General features: G+C 42.7%; 1 protein-coding gene across 1 annotated transcript; it reads left to right on the top strand.

Annotated features, from left to right (window-relative positions):
* The first annotated feature begins 902 nt into the window (after window positions 1-902).
* On the top strand, window positions 903-18,928 carry LOC125889691 (synuclein, alpha interacting protein). Its single transcript, XM_049577734.1, has 11 exons — window positions 903-951; window positions 2,790-2,946; window positions 3,003-3,456; window positions 5,043-5,211; window positions 5,313-5,599; window positions 5,775-5,954; window positions 9,056-9,169; window positions 11,879-12,004; window positions 12,553-12,722; window positions 14,653-14,742; window positions 15,660-18,928. Exons 1-11 carry the CDS (start codon window positions 903-905, stop codon window positions 16,621-16,623), a joined length of 2,760 nt encoding a protein of 919 aa, XP_049433691.1. The 3' UTR covers window positions 16,624-18,928.
* The last annotated feature ends 354 nt before the right edge of the window (window positions 18,929-19,282 follow it).

Genomic DNA, 19,282 nt, shown 5'->3' with positions numbered 1-19,282 from the left:
AGAGTGTGATTATCATAAATTACTGAATGACTCTCAGACTGATTGTTTGCAGTGTAATTACAAACAGAAGCTCAGTATTCTTGGTGTCATTTGTCATACGCAGCAGAGTTTGCTCTTGCTTGTGTTTTTCCAGGTTGCGTCTTTAAACCTCCGTGGGCGCTGCGAGTCACGCTGCTCTCTGATCGGTCCTGATTATCATGCTGTTTGTTGCCTTTGATCACAACCGCTCAGGCACTTGGTGCAGTTGACAGTTTTTGAGGGCTTTAAACAGTTTTAAATCTGTGGTATTACTGAGCAGGAAAGGATTAGATTTCAAATCAAAGGGCAGGTTTAACATACAGCCCCTTTGTTAGTTGGTTAGAGCGAAACTCCTCCTTCAGAATAAAAGTCCGATGTGTTATTTCCACAGTTTCCTCTTTATTCGCTGAGCAACAGTTTGTCATCTGGGTTAGAAAAAGAAACTTTAACACAAGTTTTCAACAGGACTGTTTCCAGTTTCCTGCAGCTACATCCTGTGTTTTATTCCTGCTGATCATATCACCCCAACATTCATGTCCAACAGTGTTTGTCTTTATCATATTTATGGTTAAGATGCTACAAACAAAGGCTGTTATGGCCTCAGTGCCTCAGTGGTCACCAACACATCTGTAGACTGACTCTCTTCAAGGTCAGACCCTTTAAATAACTTACAAAACAAGAAGACCAGTGTCTCTCTAATGTGTATGACAGTGTACTAATGTGACCTGTGTGTGTCTGTCTGCAGCTGGCTGTGAGGCTGATGATGTGGTGTGAAGATGGAGGCTCCTGAATACCTGGACCTGGATGAGATCGACTTCTCTGATGACTCAGTGGTCAGTATGATATAAACAGGCTAACAGCTGCTGACTGCACCTTCCTAACTGATGGTAGAGTCCACTAACAATGTCTCTAAGCGTCATCCTGTGAATCAGGGTGAGAGTATCCTAACTTTAGAGTCCATAGCAGGGCCAGACTGCGCTTGCAACATCCCCACCTCCACCTGAAACCACCACTTTTCCAGACACATGTAAGCATAGACATATAAACGAAGACGCAGTGTTGTGACGTTAGCGTCACTAACTTAACACAGAGTAGCGCGGTAGCGTCCACTAGTCACCAGCTCTTTTTCCCAGGAAAAACTGTGAAGTGCAGCAGACTGTTTTTCTGCAGAGGTCTGGATAAAAGTCAGGATAATAACAGTGAGGTTAAGTCATGTGACTGATGCCAGCACCACACTGAGGCATGTACATGAGGGCAGACCCCCGATCTTTTGGCATTCCGGTTTGATTTGGGCGGAGGAGGCGAATTTCTGTTTCCGACTTCCATTTATATATAAGTAAATATGCTGAACCATTGCGATGGATTCAGAGTTTGCAGTGACGCCAATTATGTTCCGCCTCATTAGTTCACTGCACGGACCGTTTAACCTGGCAACAACTGCAGCCGGCTCAAACGTGATTGGTCAATATCATGCGGACTACAAACAGCCTACAACTGGAAACCAGGGCTCTTCCACTCTTCTTCTGGAGGCAAGATCTCCAGGGTTTGCCTACAGACTCTACATTCACTGAATGCAGAGTCTGCATATAGAGACTACATTGCACCTGACACGCCTCTCACATGTCTTGTCCATTGACTGTATGTATTTAGTGAATTTGCAGTGGACACAGAAATAGACACAACAAGGGCAAAGGAAAGAGCTGAGAGACAGAGTGACACGCACTGTCATTTGCAGGACATGTTCATGTTCTAATGTCCCAAAACAAGAACAGTTTTCATTTAAGTCTGTTATTTTTATAGTTTATATTACTGTCTTTTATGTATTTCAGTTTTATTACCTGAAAATTATATTTTGGAATTGTTTTTGAATGCGTGACAGAGCCAGATACAAGTTATTGGAGGACATGTTCAAATGTCACAAAGTCTTCAAAAACAAATAAAACTTTTAAGTCTGTTATTTTATAGTTATCACTTTAACTGAACATTTTTTGCTGCCTATTTGTTTGTTTGATCACTGCGATAAAGCTGACGTGACATAGAGTAAAAGAATAAAAGTAGCTTTGTAAGTAACAAGGTACTTTTGCCAAGTAGCGTGTGAACCAACACTGTGAAGACACAGCATCGACTGTGTCGGCCCGTTGCAGCTGTGTCGGTGCTGCTGCCATATTGGAGAAGGCACGTCTTGCCTGTAATCAAATGCAAGTGATATGGACGCTGAGTTTTTTCTGGATAAAAATCACTGTAACATTTATATTCCTCAAAAAACTTTTAAGTCTGTTATTTTATAGTTATCACTTTAACTGAACATTTTTTGCTGCCTATTTGTTTGTTTGATCACTGCGATAAAGCTGACGTGACATAGAGTAAAAGAATAAAAGTAGTCCACAGTAGCAACCTAGTTCTGCCTCATGTGAACTACAACACTGTGAAGTTCAGCATCGACTGTTGTAGCACTGCTGCCATATCTAAATATAATCAAATGCAAGTGCACAGCTGCAGGACCGCTGCATGCTGTTTTCTGACATTTTGAGTTTTTTTTTCAGGTTTCTAATCACTGTGTGGTAGAATTAAAGTGTTGTCTCAAGTAACGCTGAATCTTGACTTCTTGATGTTGAATCAGCACCTCTAGAAGGCAGGATGTAGTTTTCGCTCAGTGTATAAACTAGCAGTGTGTCCACAGCTGTAACCTAGTTCTGCCTCATGCTACAATCTGTCTGCAGTTAGAGCAACGTAACAACTACTGCAATTAACTAATATCTAAATATCTCCAGCCATCACTGCAGGACCGCTGCTGCGTTTCTCCCACAGCGGCGGTATCAAACCGAGCTCGCTAAGAGTCCACAGAGTTGTCCAGGAGAGGAGGGTCTCCTCAGGAGAGACCAACCAGAGACCACCTTTGACGGTCACCTATGTACCAACTCCAATAGGGTCTGTTTCCATCTCTGTGAAAGTTAATTATATAATCTCACCTCTCCTCCTCGCAGCTCCAGCCATCAACTGGAGTCGCATCAAACCCACGGAGGTCCACAGTCCAGAGACCACCGACAAAGTCCAGGGGCCGGGCAGGGGGAGGCCAGTAAGGATGACCCCAGCTCTGACAAACAGACTCATGCCTCCACCTCCTCTGAGGGGCCGGGAGGGAAGGTGAAGGGCGTTGGCGGCAGCAGCGTTGGGGTCGTCGGAGGGAACAACCCCCAGGCTTTGTTCGGGGAGCTGGAGCACTATGACCTGGACATGGATGAGATCCTGGACGTGCCTTATATCAAGTCCAGTCAGCAGATGTCCACGCTGCCTCGCGTCCCCCACGACAAGCGCTCGGTGACGGGGAACAACCTGGGCGGAGGCACTCTGGAGAGGACCAGAGGAGGAGGGCTGAAGAGCTCCGCTTTACCCCATAACGAGCCTCTGAGCCTGGGCAGCAGCAGCTCACAGACTCAGGTACATGTCCATCAACTTGTTAACATATTCTTTAATACTTTTAATTGTGAATTGGTCTACAGAGCCCCGTAGTAGGAAAAATAATGTGAAAATTATTATATACGGATCTCTAAACTAAGCACTGTTTAATAAACTGTTAAGGTAGTTTTCTTAGTAAGACTTGGAAGACTAGAATACACAATTTGATAATATTTAATTGTCATACCAGACCTTAATTTAGACAAGTTGCACGTTACAAGTATCGTGACCACTTGTTGCTTCTAGTTTCTCACTAGTTGCAAAATAATATTTCACTGGTCAGCTGCTGTCGACGAGACTCATATCGATTTTTAAAAATTGATAATGTGGCACCACAGCTGAACATTTGCAGAATTTTGTAAATAAATACAAGCATTGATGTTTACACATTAACTGTAAATGTTTGGTAAAATTATATCATCCACAAGTACAACCCCCAATTACAAAAAAGTTGTGACGCTGTGTTCATTTGCAAATTTTGCTAGTTAGGCACCAAGAAACGCAGCAATGCACCGGCAAAGACAGGGAAGAGGAAGACTGCATGCCAGTGAACATGGATGTAAACAATGTAGGATTTAAAATATTTTAAAACGGGTTCCCAACTGGTGGGTCTCAGTCCAAAAGTGGGTCTATAGTTCCATTCTGAATGCACCGCAAATGCCTTGCACACGTGTCAAGTTTGTAAAAAACACACTTTATTTTGAAGTACAGTCAATTTTCAGCACAGAGCCTTTATTTTGAAGTGCCATTTCCTGCTGTAGAGTGAATAAATAACAGACAGCTAATTAATGAGCTCGACGACATGGCCAAACGCAAGTGTGATGCCGAATGTATTAATCTGTGTGGAACTTAAACTAATGACTGAAGAGAAATCTGGATACATGGCTGCACCAGTTGGGAACCACTGCTTTAAAACATGTTTAAGAAATGAGGAAATGCAGTGTTAGAGCTCCAAGATTCACACAGTGGACTCATTTTCGAAAGGAAGTTCAACAGTAAACTGGGCGTGCGGTCATTTCAACACAAAGCTTGGCTTGTATTAATGTGGACGTGAGCTGTATTAATGTGGACGTGAGCTGTATTAATGTGGACGTGAGCCGTTGCCATGATCAGATCTCACATCAGGTCTCAGCTTGTGTACACAACAGTGAGTCAGCGTGGGCTTGCGGCGCAGCAGTAAATCTGGCTGAGGTGGAGAATTGTTGTTAGACCATAATCTGACCAACATCTAAGTATTACTCACCTTAAACTGAGCCGCCACATGGACGCACGCTCTCTGTCACAGCTGGCAGTTAACTGGCTCTGTGGGACTGACAGGAGGATGAACACCACTCGTGCTCGGTTCGATCTGAAATGTTTGTTTTTTTAAACACTGACAAACAAAAGCGTGTTTATATAATTTTTACCAGCGTCCTGCTGGGACACAGCTGGTGCGTCTGTGTGTCCTCCCCAACTTGTCATACCCAAAATGGAAAACGAGCTGATCACATGGCCACGTGTTCATTTCATTATTACTGATATATGTAGGCTGTAGATCAGTGCTGGTAATGTTGACGTGTCTCCTGCAGTACTGTGTTCTGTCTCCGGTGAAGTGGTCCGACCTGAGGAAGTCCAAGTCCATGGATCCAGACCTCCACCACCTCCACCGCTCCCCGGCTGGAGGAGGCTACCAGTCGGAGCTGCTGTCCTCTGGACTCCTCAGCTGCTCCTCCTCCCTCTCTTCTTTCTCTGATGCAGGTACGACCTAAAGATACCGTCAGCTTTTCTTCTTCTCTGTTTGTCTCAGTGGACAGAGACACAGTTCATATGATGTGACGTGTTTGGATGATGTCTTCCAGACAAGCTGCTGTCAGCGCGGGTCTACCCCGACTCCCAGAGCCAGAGGCCGGGCGTGGAGCCTCCAGGGGGCCCGGGGATGATGTTCCCCCTGCCAGGGTGCAGCGTGGGCAGGCAGGACTCCTCCAAGTCCTGGGCTCCTGGACCAGGAGGAGGAGGTGGAGGCGGAGGCAGCAGTGGGCCAAGGGGGTTCGGAGGAGGTGGAGGAGCAGGAGGGGAGGTGGATGAGGAGACCAAGAAGAACCAGAACATCATCAACATCGTCAGAGAGGGACAGATCTCTTTGCTGGTGAGTGGGAGGTCATCAGAGGGGAGGTGGGTGATCTAACATCCTCTTTTTCTCTAACATCAACACCTCTTCTTTCTCCTCCTTTTCTCCTCCTCCACCTCTTATTTTTCTACTCCTCCTTTACCTCTCCTCTCACCTCTGACTGTTTTTCCCTCTCCTCCTCCTCCTTCTGCAGCCTCACCTGGCGGCAGACAACCTGGAGCTAATCAGAGACGAGGACGGGAACAACCTTCTGCACATCTCGGCCTGTCAGGGTCACGCTGACTGTCTGCAGCACCTCACCTCTCTGATGGGGGAGGATGGCCTCAACGAACGCAACAACCAACAGCTCACCCCGGCTGGACTGGGAGTCAAGGTCTGTGTGTGTGTGTGTGTGTGTGTGTGTGTGTGTGTGAGCTTGAGACTCAAAGTGTGTGTTTACTTTAAGATGCTTTGTTAAGCAGACATATTTGGGCAGGTATTAACCTTTAAGTTTTTCCTCCACTGTTGTTTTTGCAGATTCTGATATCGAACTGCTTCCTGACAGTTTTTATAGAAAACTATTAATGTGAACTGAAAGAATGACAAAATTTAATATTCTTTATATTCTTCTGATGATTGAGTATATGAATACTTTTCATACTTTTCTTTTTTTTTTTTTGAAATATCAACCGTAAATATGAGAAAATCAAGCAGACCAGGTCTCCTTTATAATGAAGAAATACAAGATTCCTCGTTAATAAAAAAGAGCTCTACTTAATGCTTTTAACTTGTGTGTTTAATAAATAGCCTCAGCTCGTGTGATAGTGATGTAACTGATGAAATGAAGCTTTGAGGCAGAAAATTTAATCAGGAGACATTTTATTAAAATTGAGTCATTGCTTCAGTCTTGATGTTAGTGATGCCAACGAAGGATGCATGTACACTAGAGTAGGCCTGTCACGATAACACGTTTTGCTGGGCGATTAATTGTGTCAGAAATTATTGCGATAAGCGATAATATTGTGTAATATACAGCACTTCAATATTTTTTAAACTTATATAATGATAATAAAGGCATATTGATGCAAGTGCACCCTTTTAAAGAGAAATAAACATTTATTTAACAAGAATATTAACGAATGCAAAAAAAGAAAATTTAAATATCCGAAATAACACGTCAAAATATTGAAATAAATAAATAAATAAATACAAAAAAATAGACCGTCAGTCTCTCACTCTCAGGTGTGCAGTTGGTTGTATTCGCTCTTTTTGTTGAGATGGTTTTAGAACAAACCCGGCACAATTGCTGGGCTGCCCTCTGTCATTTGGTTTAAATCCAAAACACTCCCACACAGGGGCCGTGGAATTTGGTTTAGGAACAAGTTCCCTGTCTTTCTTTTACGCTCAACTCTCTTTTTTTTCTCCGCCTCATCTCCCCCTCACGAAGATCACACTGTGTGTGTGTGTGTGTGTGTGTGTGTGTGTGTGTGTGTGTGTGTGTGTGTGTGTGTGTGTAGCCCATAGCCCCGCCTCCCCCACAGAGACAAAGACACTCGATGACAAGAGCTTTCCCTCCGTTCATTACGCTAATGAACCAACTCACCTGGCTGCCAGACGATGCACGGCAGTGAACGCTCTTGTCGTCCAGTCTCTTCGATGGAGAGAGACAAGGAAAACAAACACGCATGGATATGGCAATTAATCGTGGCCCGAAAAGTTACCGTCTCCCTTTTAATTTACCGTGCAATTAACCGACTTATCGCATATCGCGACAGGCCTACACTAGAGTGCAGCTCAGGCTATCTATATCTGTCTGAACCTGACCTGAGTCCCAGAGAGTTGTAACCAAGCCCGACCCAAACCTAACAAGCCTTCTGTTTTTATGTGCCAAGCAACCCAATCATGATACAGGCAAGGCTACATGAAGTAGTTTGTGTTATGTCCATGCCTCGTGAAAAACAAATCAGAGCAGTGAACAAGAAGTTGCCAACAACAGACAGTAGGTCCATCATTTTGTTTTAGTTTATATTTTTACTAAAAATAACTTGGAGCACCATGTCGAGTCAGCTGAACCCAATCCGAACATCATTTACAAATATTCCTCCAACCCCAGCCTTGCTGGTCCCGACAGTTCCCGTCAGGCTCGGGTTGGGCATCCCAACTGGTGCAGCCACTGGGTCCAGATTTCTCCTTAGTCATTAGTTTAAGGTCCACACAGATTAATACACTCAGTGTCATACTTGTGTTTGGCCACATCATAGAGCTAGTTTGCTGTCTCTGTCCAGTAGCTGTCCGTTAGTCACTCACTCTACAGCAGAAAACAGCACTTCAAAATAAAAGCTCTGTGCAAGAAATTCACTGTACTTAAAACTGAAATGTGTTTTTTACGAACTCGACATGTTTGCGAGTCACTTGCGGTCCATGAGGCTCACTTTTGGACCATGACTCAGCAGTTGGGAACCACTGCTCTGAAGTGTCCACGTGTGCAAGTCAGTTGTTAAGTCTGAGTGGAGATTTCTTTGTCCAATTGAACTGGAAAAACAAACCCTCCAAAGTAGCCTGGGACACTGGGAGATGATGATCACATACATGGTAGAAATTCTGAAAAAAGAAATGTGAAACAAATCAAACACTTCCTCCAAATCTCACTTTATTAGGTACATTTACACAGTCTCATATAATCCAGTGCAGCAGCTCTGCTATGAGTTACACGTCTGAGAAGCTTTCACATTTTTCGTTGATGCTGTCAGATGGGCAATTATTCTACTTTAGGTTTATTATGGAGGTTATAGTGGGTGGCGTTTTACTGGATTATATTAAAAGGAGTTTCCATTATTTTGTTCATAGGGGGTCAAATATTAGAAACATCTTTCAATGTACTGTACTTAATAAAGTGGCCAGTGTGGGGGGTAACGTGTAGAGAAATGAGAAGCTTAAGTGGCTCAAAGAATCCATGAGAGATCATTTTCATTTCCTCATTTAATACCTTTAATAAAAATGCGAATGGATGTTTGTTGCGCAGCTTCATCCTCAACTTAGCTTTTGATTTCCTCCATTTTTCACCTGCAGGTGGAAATGTTCAAGAAAAATAAACATCTGTAAACTAGAAGGGAAATGCAGACATCTGATTGGCCGTCGGCAGCTGGTCAGTGAGGTCATAGAGTGTTAGAATGGAGGTTTTTGATTAAAGAAACGTTACCATCAGCTCTGTTGGCAGCTGCAAGACGTTCAAAACGGGTCACACTGCAACGACTGAGGAGGTTTTGTTTTGTTTGCCCTGCTGTGGAAACCCAGCTCTTGATTGGCTGCCAGACAGGAAGTGTGTTATCTCGAGACAAGCCTGGCAGCTGAGTCCTGATTGGCTCTTATCAACAAGCCTCGTGTTTATTCACTCAGATTAACAGGATGACAGATTCAAAACCACCTGGACCTGACTGGTATGTGTTAACTGTGTGTGTGTGTGTGTGTGTGTGTGTGTGTGTGTGTGTGTTGCAGAACGGTCATCTGGAGTGTGTGAGGTGGATGGTGAGTGAGACGGAGGCCATCGCAGAGCTGAGCTGCACCAGAGAACATCCCAGTCTGATCCACTACGCTGCTCGCTATGGACAGGTAAAATATGGAAACACACACACACACACTCTTGACTTTATTACAAATACACAGTAACAAGCTGCAATACCCACCGGTCCTTGAAAAGTCTGGAAAAGTCTGAAATGTGTAAAATGAAAGCAACAGTTTTATTTTTCCATCATGTGCTGTCAGGTGTCATCAACCTGTTTAAACAGCACGTGTCACATCAGAGCGTCAGGCAGTAAAAATATATTTTCCTCTTTTAAGGCCCAGTGTGTCAGGTTTAGGAGGATTTAGTGGCATCTAGTGGTGAGGATTGAAGATTGCAACTGCTTAAACTTCACCCAGTTAGAATTCCTTCAGTGTTTGTTGCTCAGGAGGTTTTTACTGGGAGCCAAATAATCCCAGTTTGTTTTCCTAATAAAAAGTGAATCAAAGTCAAATCAAACTTTATTTATATAGTTGATTCAAAACACACATTAAACACACATTAAACATGGCTTAATAGAGACAGTTTCAAACACAAGTACACAAACTGGCTTCACTATAAATCGTAGAACTGACAGACAAACATTTGTCTTTATCTGGACACATTTCCCCACCAATAAAACATGCTAACATTATTAGCACAAGCCTATGGCATTTTACATTGTATAAATTAGCCTAGCATCTCGTGATCTTTTCCTCTTCTCATATAAAACCAGGGACAACAGCAACATGTAACAAAGGCAACGGCACATAATTCAGCTCCATTACAACTCACAAGATTCACTGACAAAACAACTGTCTTATACTAAACATGTTTTCCAAACAAATACAACATGCTAACATTATTAGCGCCAGCCTATGGCATTTTACATTGTATACATTAGCCTAGCGACGAGTGGAGATTTCCTCTGCTCATATGAAGCCAGGATAAATCACACACCAACCTTAAAATGCTATTTTAGTGGAGGCTTTACTGTCTTCACAATTTATTGTTTCTTATGTATATCTTTCTTATGTTTTGAAAACACCCCCATTTTCACAGGTAACTTAGCCTGTCCCCCCGCCGCAGGAAATAATGGATTAATCCTGGAAAGCTGTTGATGTAGCACTTTTCTCCTTATGAAAGTAACACGGCGATTATTGGACCAATGAGAATTTGGTTGGACGAAAGCATAGCGACCAGATAATCGACTAGTCGACCAGGAGACTACAGCCCTACAAAATACTTCTTTAAAATCAAATTTCTGTCTGTTTGTCACTATTGACTGTTGCAGACTTAGATTAATAGTACTCATAATCAAGTATTTCTAAGTAACAGCATAGAAGGTTAATAAACACATGGGGCTCATTAAAGAACATTATGACCTGCTGTCAGTCACCTGAATTTCATTTTCCTTCATGGGTCCATCTACTGCAACACTGATGTTTAGTTACATCACCTAAACTGTCCAATCCAGTCAGTTACTTGTCAGTCATGTGACGTCATGTTAACTCCTCTTGGTTTGTTTGTAAAATACAGTGTGAACATGATACGGGCCAGAACTGAAGGCAAGGTTGGATCACTTTGGGTCGGACCAAATGAAGTGAACCCAGCGTTTCAGCAGCTGGAGGCGCCTATTTGTAACAGTTTATAATGAGAATGAGCTTTTTGCTTGCTTTGTGTTGCGACATGCTTCGCATTTCTGCACTCTAGGTGCCTGGCGTTTCTGCCGGAGCACTCTGAACTCCTCGAGTTGAAAAAACCTTAAACCAAGAGTAAAAAAGCGCCCACGTCATCTTTTTCTCCATTGTCCATTGTGATGATTTAAGAGGCGGGCCTTCTGTGGTGGTCACGACAAGAAGTTTACAGTTGGTAAACAATGGAGGAGAAACTGCTGGATACCCAGAGCTATACGGCCTGATGATAGACAGCAGGTTGTCAAACTGCCCCTGAGTCATCCTAAAATCTGCCTGTAAACGTCCATGATGGAGGAGAAGCTCCTGGACCAACTGGTGGTACTCCCCATGATCCAGCCTCTTTTTTAGGGTCTCATGTACCCACACAGATCTCTGTTTATCTGCTGACAGCCTCTCACCCTCAACCAGAGCTACAGACAGCACCCTCTGCCTCAACACGGCAGCAACTACACACTGATTAAGATTGATTTTACAGGAAGGTTGGGGTAAGGAGATGATGGGGTAATTGCCTGGCAACAATAAAAAGGCGTGGCAAGCATTACCAAAACTCTCTAATCTTTTCCAGTATAATAGATACACAAGGAAAACTTTATTTATTTTCCTTGTTAAACAGAGAAATACAACCGCACATGTTTTGGACTCAAGTCTCTCTCTTTCACCGAACCACACCAGGTTTAAGTACCCTGTTAACTCAAAATAAACCTCAGCAAAACTGTCTTGGTTAGTCTTGTCAGTCCTTTAGGTAGTTAGTCTGTTGTTCCAACAATCACCAGCTCTGGTTTGGTTGAAATTAATCCTTAATTCACAGAGTCAGATATGAAGATAATGTTGTTTTCCCTGTGTTCTCCCTGATATTGTGGGCACGGCATCTCCACTACTTGAAGTCAGTTCAGCTGCCTCTCGCACCACACTGACCTCTGGAGGTGTATGAGGTTGATAGAAAGATGAGTGTCTGTATTTTGACAGTATTGAAAATGATACCGTCCTGTAATACAGTGACACGTGTGTTTTTTGGGGGGATAATGTGTTGACCTGAGAATAAAACGTCTCCTTCGCTCTCTCTCTGTCTGTCTGTCTCTGCAGGAGAAGGTGCTGCTGTGGTTGCTTCAGTTCATGCAGGAGCAGGCGATCTCTCTGGACGAAGTTGACCAGAATGGAAACACTGCCGTCCACGTGGCGGCTCAGTACGGACACCTCACATGTATACAGGTGTGTGCGCACTGCTGGAAAGTAACAGTTACTACCACCTCAGTAATCGCTGTTTCCTCTAGTTTGTCTCAGCCACTCCAACATCCTTAACCTGCAGCTCAGTGATACAGAACATGGTTATAACCACACTATATCAATACTTCAGCACTTTAAATGTCAACATTTTAGTGTTCTGAACCTTTATTTTTTCAGACTTTGCTGCTGCTTATCATGAAAAAACATAGATCAGTTTTAAAAAATGTGTTTTACAATGTGGGGCTCATGTTCCTGCAGTGGGAGCCGAGTGTTTTTTCTCCTTGCTGAAGGAGAGGAGGATGTTATTGGTCTTGTCTGCTTCCTGTTGGCGAGCCAGGCCAGCAATCAAAATACTGATAGTTAGTGATCTGTTTGTGATAAAGAAGCAGTTTTTTCTCAGCAGAGCAGAGCCAATCTGTGCTGTGGGGCAGAGCATTTTATTACACAGAGTTAGAATTACCAGTAATAATGTTTCTTATTTTAAATCCAAGCACCAACATGTGTGAGCAGTAACGGTTTGCGTCTGTGTCCAGACTCTGGTGGAGTACGGCTCCAATGTGACGGTGCAGAACCAGCAGGGGGAGCGGCCGTCCCAGAGTGCCGAGCGGCAGGGACACACCACTTGTGCTCGGTACCTGGTCGTCGTGGAGACCTGCATGTCGTTGGCCTCGCAGGTTGTCAAACTCACTAAACAGCTCAATGAGTAAGTTACAGTGTTTTTACTTTTACTGTTTTCAAAACAGTTTTGGATTGTGTAGTTTGTTGTAGTTTCTCAGTTACCGTTTTTCTCACAGTTCATTTTTATGTTAGTATTTTAAATATTTTAGTTGTTTAAACTTTCTCCATGTATCTGCCTTGAAATGGTTTTAATTTAAAGGTCCAGTGTGTCAGATTTAGGGGGATTTAGTGATATCTAGTGGTGAGGTTTGCAAACTGCAACCAGCTGAAACTTTTCTTCCTAGAAGTCCTTCAGTGTTCAATGTTCAGGAGGTTTTTGGCAGATTATCAGCAGAGGTCTAAATCCTGCACACTGGACCTTTTTAAAAACTAAATGAGAAAGTTTTCATACTGTATGAAGCAGCTGTGGATAATCATCTATGTACATTTTAGATTAATACAGACTTTTTTTCATGAATAGTCCCGAATAAAATTAATTGAAATTTTCTTATTTAAGTCAGGAGAGTTTTTGATTAAGACTGTTATTTACTTTTTTTTGAATGACTACGTGAATTCTACACATTTCAAGTTTCAAGTTACTCCTTGTTATATGCACAATAATTACAGAGAAGCTATACTGACACTGAAATATCTAAGGCTCTCCTCAACAATGATAATTAAATATGTGTAAAAGCAAAATCATGCAAGTAAAATGAGAGTCTGCGACAAAATAGTGCAGAAAGTTAATATCAAGGGATGAAATGTAACATAGAGGAAATATAAAATAAAATAATTTATGTTTGTGGTACACAGGTGTCAAAGAGAATGTAAACATGAGTATATAAAACATAAAGTGACAATTAGGGATGCACTGATTGTCTAAGATAACAGTTTTGCCCGATACCGATGTTTTTGTTGTTTTTTTTATTTGTGTTTTTTTAAAATATTCATCTCCCTTTTTGTGCCAGAGCAACAACGAAATCTACTCTATAAAAAATAACTGAACTGTTTTAAAGTCATTCAGTCATTTGATACACTACCTTCGAATAAGCAGAAATTCAATCATACACATTTATGAAACAACCTTTAATATAACCATTCACGTTAAAAACATCTTTAGAATAATAACTGCTTCAAAAGTCTATTGACTGTATGAAATATATCATAATTTCTTGACTATTATCTGTTTAATTCTTTGTGAAGACATCAACAGATTTCTCCTTTAAACAGCTAAATTTATTCAATCTTCTCAGCAAAAACTATTGCCTGTTTTACAAGATTACATTGAACACATCATAAGAAGGTAATAATTAACCTTCGTCCAATATTCGTTTTTACCGGAGCGGGCTTGAACGCATCATAATGTAACTCAACCCAAACCTCTGTCAGCAGTTAGTTCCACCAGCCGCTAACAGCAAATGTTACCTAGCTCTCGTCCTGCTGATTTCAAAACAGATTTATTGTTCAGGATGGAGCAAATATTGAGGAAACAACAGAGTGTGTGCTCTGATGTGTCAGTTGTGAGTTTACTGCGTCCTTTTGTTCTGGGGGCGTCCCGAAGAAGGACTTTGTTCATCCAAATCATGTTGTCTGTTGTCCACGGGACAGCAGGACACCATTTGTCTTAGCCCTGCTATCAGCCTGCGAAAATTGATGTAACAAAGTAAAAAAACATCAGCAGCTGCAATTGGTGAATGTCACGTTATGTGCCGACAGTCAACAAGGCGGATATTGCCCAGTACCAATGTGGGGCTGATAAACTGGTGCACCCTTAGTGGCCCTATAAATGAATTTACTTTGCAGCATGTTGACTGAGTGTTACTAAAAGTGTTGCTGTTCACAGAACGTCCAACATTACTGTCTGTGACTAATATTGCAGTACATCTTTGTCTTTTTTGGAAGTATTATGAGCTGTGTGTTTTCTAACAGTATCATCAGGTAGAGTTAATCCTTCTGTGTGTGTGTTCATCCTGCAGGCAGGCAACAGAGAGGATGACTCTACAGAAACAACTGCAGAGACTGATGGACCCCAACAAGGCAGATGGGACACCTTCCAGATCGCCCAGGTAACACACATGCACACATACAACATTTAGGTCCCGCACAGAAACCTGTTCTCTTTTGTGGTATTCGACAACCACGACTACACTTTGGCCCGCACGAGTCTGGAGTTTTATTATTTGTAATGTTGGAAGTGTAGATGCTTTTATACCACGATGAGTTTCTTCTCATCCATTGTGACTGCGGCGAAACCAAAGAGTAAGACGATCTATCACCTGACAAAGAGCAGTCCAGGTGCTGTTCTGAGTGGCAGTGCTGGAAAACAGCACTCGCTACATCGATAGTTGTCACTCCCCAAAAGAATACAGCACAGCAGGGATTGTGGAGTGACGATGGTAAACTCCACTGAGAAGAGCTTGTACTCGGCCTCAGATATGAGCGGCAGCGGTAGTGAGGACAAGAGATGGCAGCATTTACAGCAGCTTTCAGGTGAGATGGCTTAAATACACCACCTGAAGCAGCTCTGAGGGTTTAGGGAGGTGGAGGATGAGCAGTCTGCTCTCTACTGTTTATTACAATTATTGTCTCATTATTAATGGTTTTAATTTTTAAATGTAATAATAGGTAAGGTAGATAGGTAGATAAAGGGAATTCAGAGTTGAAATGAGTTTAACTTAACCACACAGACTCCGTGTGTTGTTACTGCATTGATGATAGTAGCAGATGCACTAGTAGAGTAGTAGCAGTTGTAGAAGTAGGAAGAGTTGCAGTAGTTTCATAACATGTAGTAGTGGTAAAAGTAATTATACTAGAAGAGCCAGCACAGTACGACTATTAGTAATAGTAGTCTTAGTGTGTGGTGGTAGGAGTAGTAAGGGTGTAGGTCTTAGTAGTCGTAGTAATGATTGAAGGTATTACAAACAAACACACTTGAAACATGTAAAAGTAAAGGATCCTTTCTGTCTCCCTCTCTGGACTCCAGCTCCCATCAGCCCTCAGTGGAGGCGTGGCCAGAGATGATGTTGACAGCGGAGGTGACTCCAGGGGACGGTTGGTTGGTCCGTCAGGGAGGGGTGGGTCCAGATTCGGTGCTGCGGCAGCTGCTGGGGAAGGACATGTCGGACACGCTGTGTCCCAGGGAGAGGCTGCCCCCGGCGGGCGGCCCCGGGGCCACTGGGCCCCGCAGGACGGGGCTGGTGGAGAGGAGAGAGCTCAAACTGGCGAGACTCAGACAGATCATGCAGCGCTCTCTGAGTGAATCCGATTCGGATGGTTATCCACCAGAGGAGGGTAAGAATCAAGGAGCGGCGGCCGTGAGCACACTGCGACCTGATAGGCCATCCCATCTGCCAATCGCAGAGGAGGAGCCAGCGTCAAACCACCTTAATCTGATGATGAAGAAGCACCTGCCTTCCTCCTCCTCCTCTTCCACAGCTGACAGGAAGCTGGCGTTTTCACTCAGTGGGTCAAAGTCGGTAGACAGCGTGGGTTACAACCCCTCCCCCACCTCCAGCGACCCCGAGGCGGTGGACGGTAAAACACCAGACGCTTCCAGTGACTTCCACGACGGTGCCAACGGTCAGAAAGTTGCCACCAGCCCCAAGAGCGCCCTGAAGTCGCCCTCATCTCGCAGGAAGACGTCTCAGAACCTCAAACTGAGAGTCACCTTTGACGAGCAAGTTCACAAGAGCTCCAATCAGGAGGCGGAGCAGACCAAAGGGCATCATGGGAAGGAGAGGACTCCTACAGGAAGCTCTGAAAGCAAGCGGCCGTTCGGGGCGTTCCGCTCCATCATGGAGACGCTGAGCGGAAACACAAACCACAACAACAACAGTGGTGGTCAGTCAGGCTCCACCTGTCAGAACTCACCTGGCAGGAAGTCAGAGAGTAAAGGCAGCCCAGGAGGAGGCGGGGCCAGAGGCAAGAGCAAAACCAGTAATGTTTAACCAACGAGTGCCTACTGAAGGGCAGAGAGCACATAATGAACAGACCGACTGAGCAAACAGCAAGAGGCAGACAACATGAGAACTTCATACTGGAATTACAGTAGAGATGTATCTGACATTAATCACAGATAAACCTACATTACCTTACTTTCGGGCATGTCTCACAGCTGAGTCACCGACTCATCTTACTTCCTGTTTACCCAAAGTATCATGGGAACCATAGTGCCAAAAGCAGAAAAATATTACCCCAAAACATTGAAACATTCCTGACATGATACATCCGTGACCCACATTTCATACATTGTTTGACTAAACTAAGGCTCAGAATTGTTTCTAGTAAATCACTAATCTCCTTGGAACGTGACTCCCCTTCATCGTTTAGATATTAAGTGATGAAAACCTGCAAATATAACGAGAAAAAATCTAATTCACTTAAATGATGTGAAGGTTTTCATGCCTCCGGAGGTATTTTGTTTTCGGGTTGTCTGTCCCATTCTCAGGAGTATGATCTCAAGATTGCCTTGAGGGATTTCTTCAAATTTGGCACAAACGTCCAGGTGGACTAAAGAATGAACAAATTACAGTTTTGTAGTCAAAGGTCACTGTAACATTGCGTACATCTCATTCTTGTGAACGCAGTATCTCAAAAACACCTAATGGGAATTTCTGTAGATTTGGCACAAACGTCCGCTTAGACTAAAGAATGAACAAACTAGAATTTGATGCACAAAGGTCACAGTGACCTCACCAAACATGTTTTTGGCCATAACTCAAGAATTCATACGTTCATTTTGACAAAACTTCCCACAGATGTCTAACAGGATATTATGATGAAGTGATGTGCGCCTGGTGGCTCAGTGGTTAGAGCAGGTGTCCCATATACAAGGGCAATGGTATTGACTAGCCTATACTTTAGCCGCTACTGGTTGCTAATTGGTTTAATTGTTTTTGATGACGTGTACTCAGAAAATTACTCCCAGTCTTTTCTAATGCTGTATATCATTACTCGTTTATTGTCTCACTATTGTCCATAATGTCTGGACAGAAACAACACAAACGTCCGATAAATACAGCCATAAACATTTTAATCTGCGCACAGTCGAAAACATCAGCAACACCTGTGCTGACTGGGATGAATTTAAATACCATGGGCTGCCTCAGCCAGTGACAGAAGCCACCTAGTGGCGTGGTGGGATAGTACATTTCACACAAATCAAACAAATGGCTCCAACAGCAGTGTCCTCGCCACAACCTCTCCCTTTTTTCATGCTTTAACAATCCTACTTATTAAAGGCAAAAAGGCAAAAATGAATCTTAAATAATAATAATAATTATTATTATGCAGTGATGACATTTTATATCCAAAAGGTCAAAAGTCTAAGATGTGTGTGAAGCATCCATGTTTTCACAGACGTGCGTGCACTGGAAATGCAACTGGACAGATTTGCGTAGTCATAATCCTAGTTTGACAAAATAATTTCTGCTAAAGGCCCACTTATTAGCTTTTTCTGGAGCTTTAAACTGTATCTCATGCTTTTCATGAGTGGATGGAGTTTGCCTAATTGTCACTGAGTATGTCAACTCCAGGCGATAATCAACAGACTGTGAGTCAAGATATTTTATCAGACTATCATTCCCAGAGTCAAGTAGGAACTTTCACACTCAATCAATCAGATTAATTTAAATAGTATTTGCTCAGACTTCTGTTTTTATACCTGCAAACTGTAAAGTTTCTCATGTTCTCTGCCTCTGATGTTTGACCTTTGATGGTTTTCCTACAGTTTAAGGACTGAAAGACAAAAACAGAAACTCTGTTATCGTCTGTTATTTTGTTCACGTGTATCTGATGGCGTTAATCGGACTCACTTCAACGTGAAAGAGAAGAACCTGTGAGTGTTAAATGATACTGAAGCTGTTGTTGTTATATTGACAGACTGAAGGAAGTGTGTTTGCGTATTAATCAACGTCCTGCAGAAACCTCACATCTCCATATCACCACTTTTCATATATATTTTAGTTTCATCACGTTTAGTTAGACTACAGAGTTCACTGATCCATTAAACCGAAGCAAAGTGTCAAATGTTTCTGACTGGAGACGACAGGTTTCTGTTCCTCTGCCACTCTGTTACTGAACTACACTAAAAATGAAGTATTAGTATTTATGTTTATGCACACAGTTATATGATTTGAAATTTTAAAATATGTGGTTATAATCCTGCACGTGGTCAACGTGCACCAGCACAACAAATCCTTTTAAAACCACTGTATATATAGTAGTATTTAATTTCTTTTTTTTTTTTTTTTTACGTTTCACATCATATTCCACACGTTTTTTATTTTATTTCCATGATTATTATCTATGCAGTATTTTTGGCATGAAGTAGACTTTAGTTGTGTGATGTGTTTGAGACGGGGAGGTTTAAGGATGCACCTTCTACAGCGGCCGACGAAATGGCCGATCGTTTGAACTTTAGGAGAAAGAAGAGATTCTATACAGCGTTCACAAAGCTGAGAGTAGACGACTGAGGCTGTTATCTGATGCTCTTATCCAGTGTTTAGATTTTGGTGAGGCAGTAAGTGCTGCTCATTTTCTGTTTCTGGTGACATGTTTACAGATGAACTCTCCTTAGCTTAAAGCTACGTTCATACATTAAGCTCA

Source organism: Epinephelus fuscoguttatus, linkage group LG6 (genome assembly GCF_011397635.1).
Source record: "Epinephelus fuscoguttatus linkage group LG6, E.fuscoguttatus.final_Chr_v1".
In the NCBI taxonomy this organism is placed as follows: Eukaryota; Metazoa; Chordata; class Actinopteri; order Perciformes; family Serranidae; genus Epinephelus; species Epinephelus fuscoguttatus.
The sequence above is the reverse complement of the archived record's forward strand: the minus strand, read 5'-3'. Positions and strand labels throughout refer to the sequence as shown.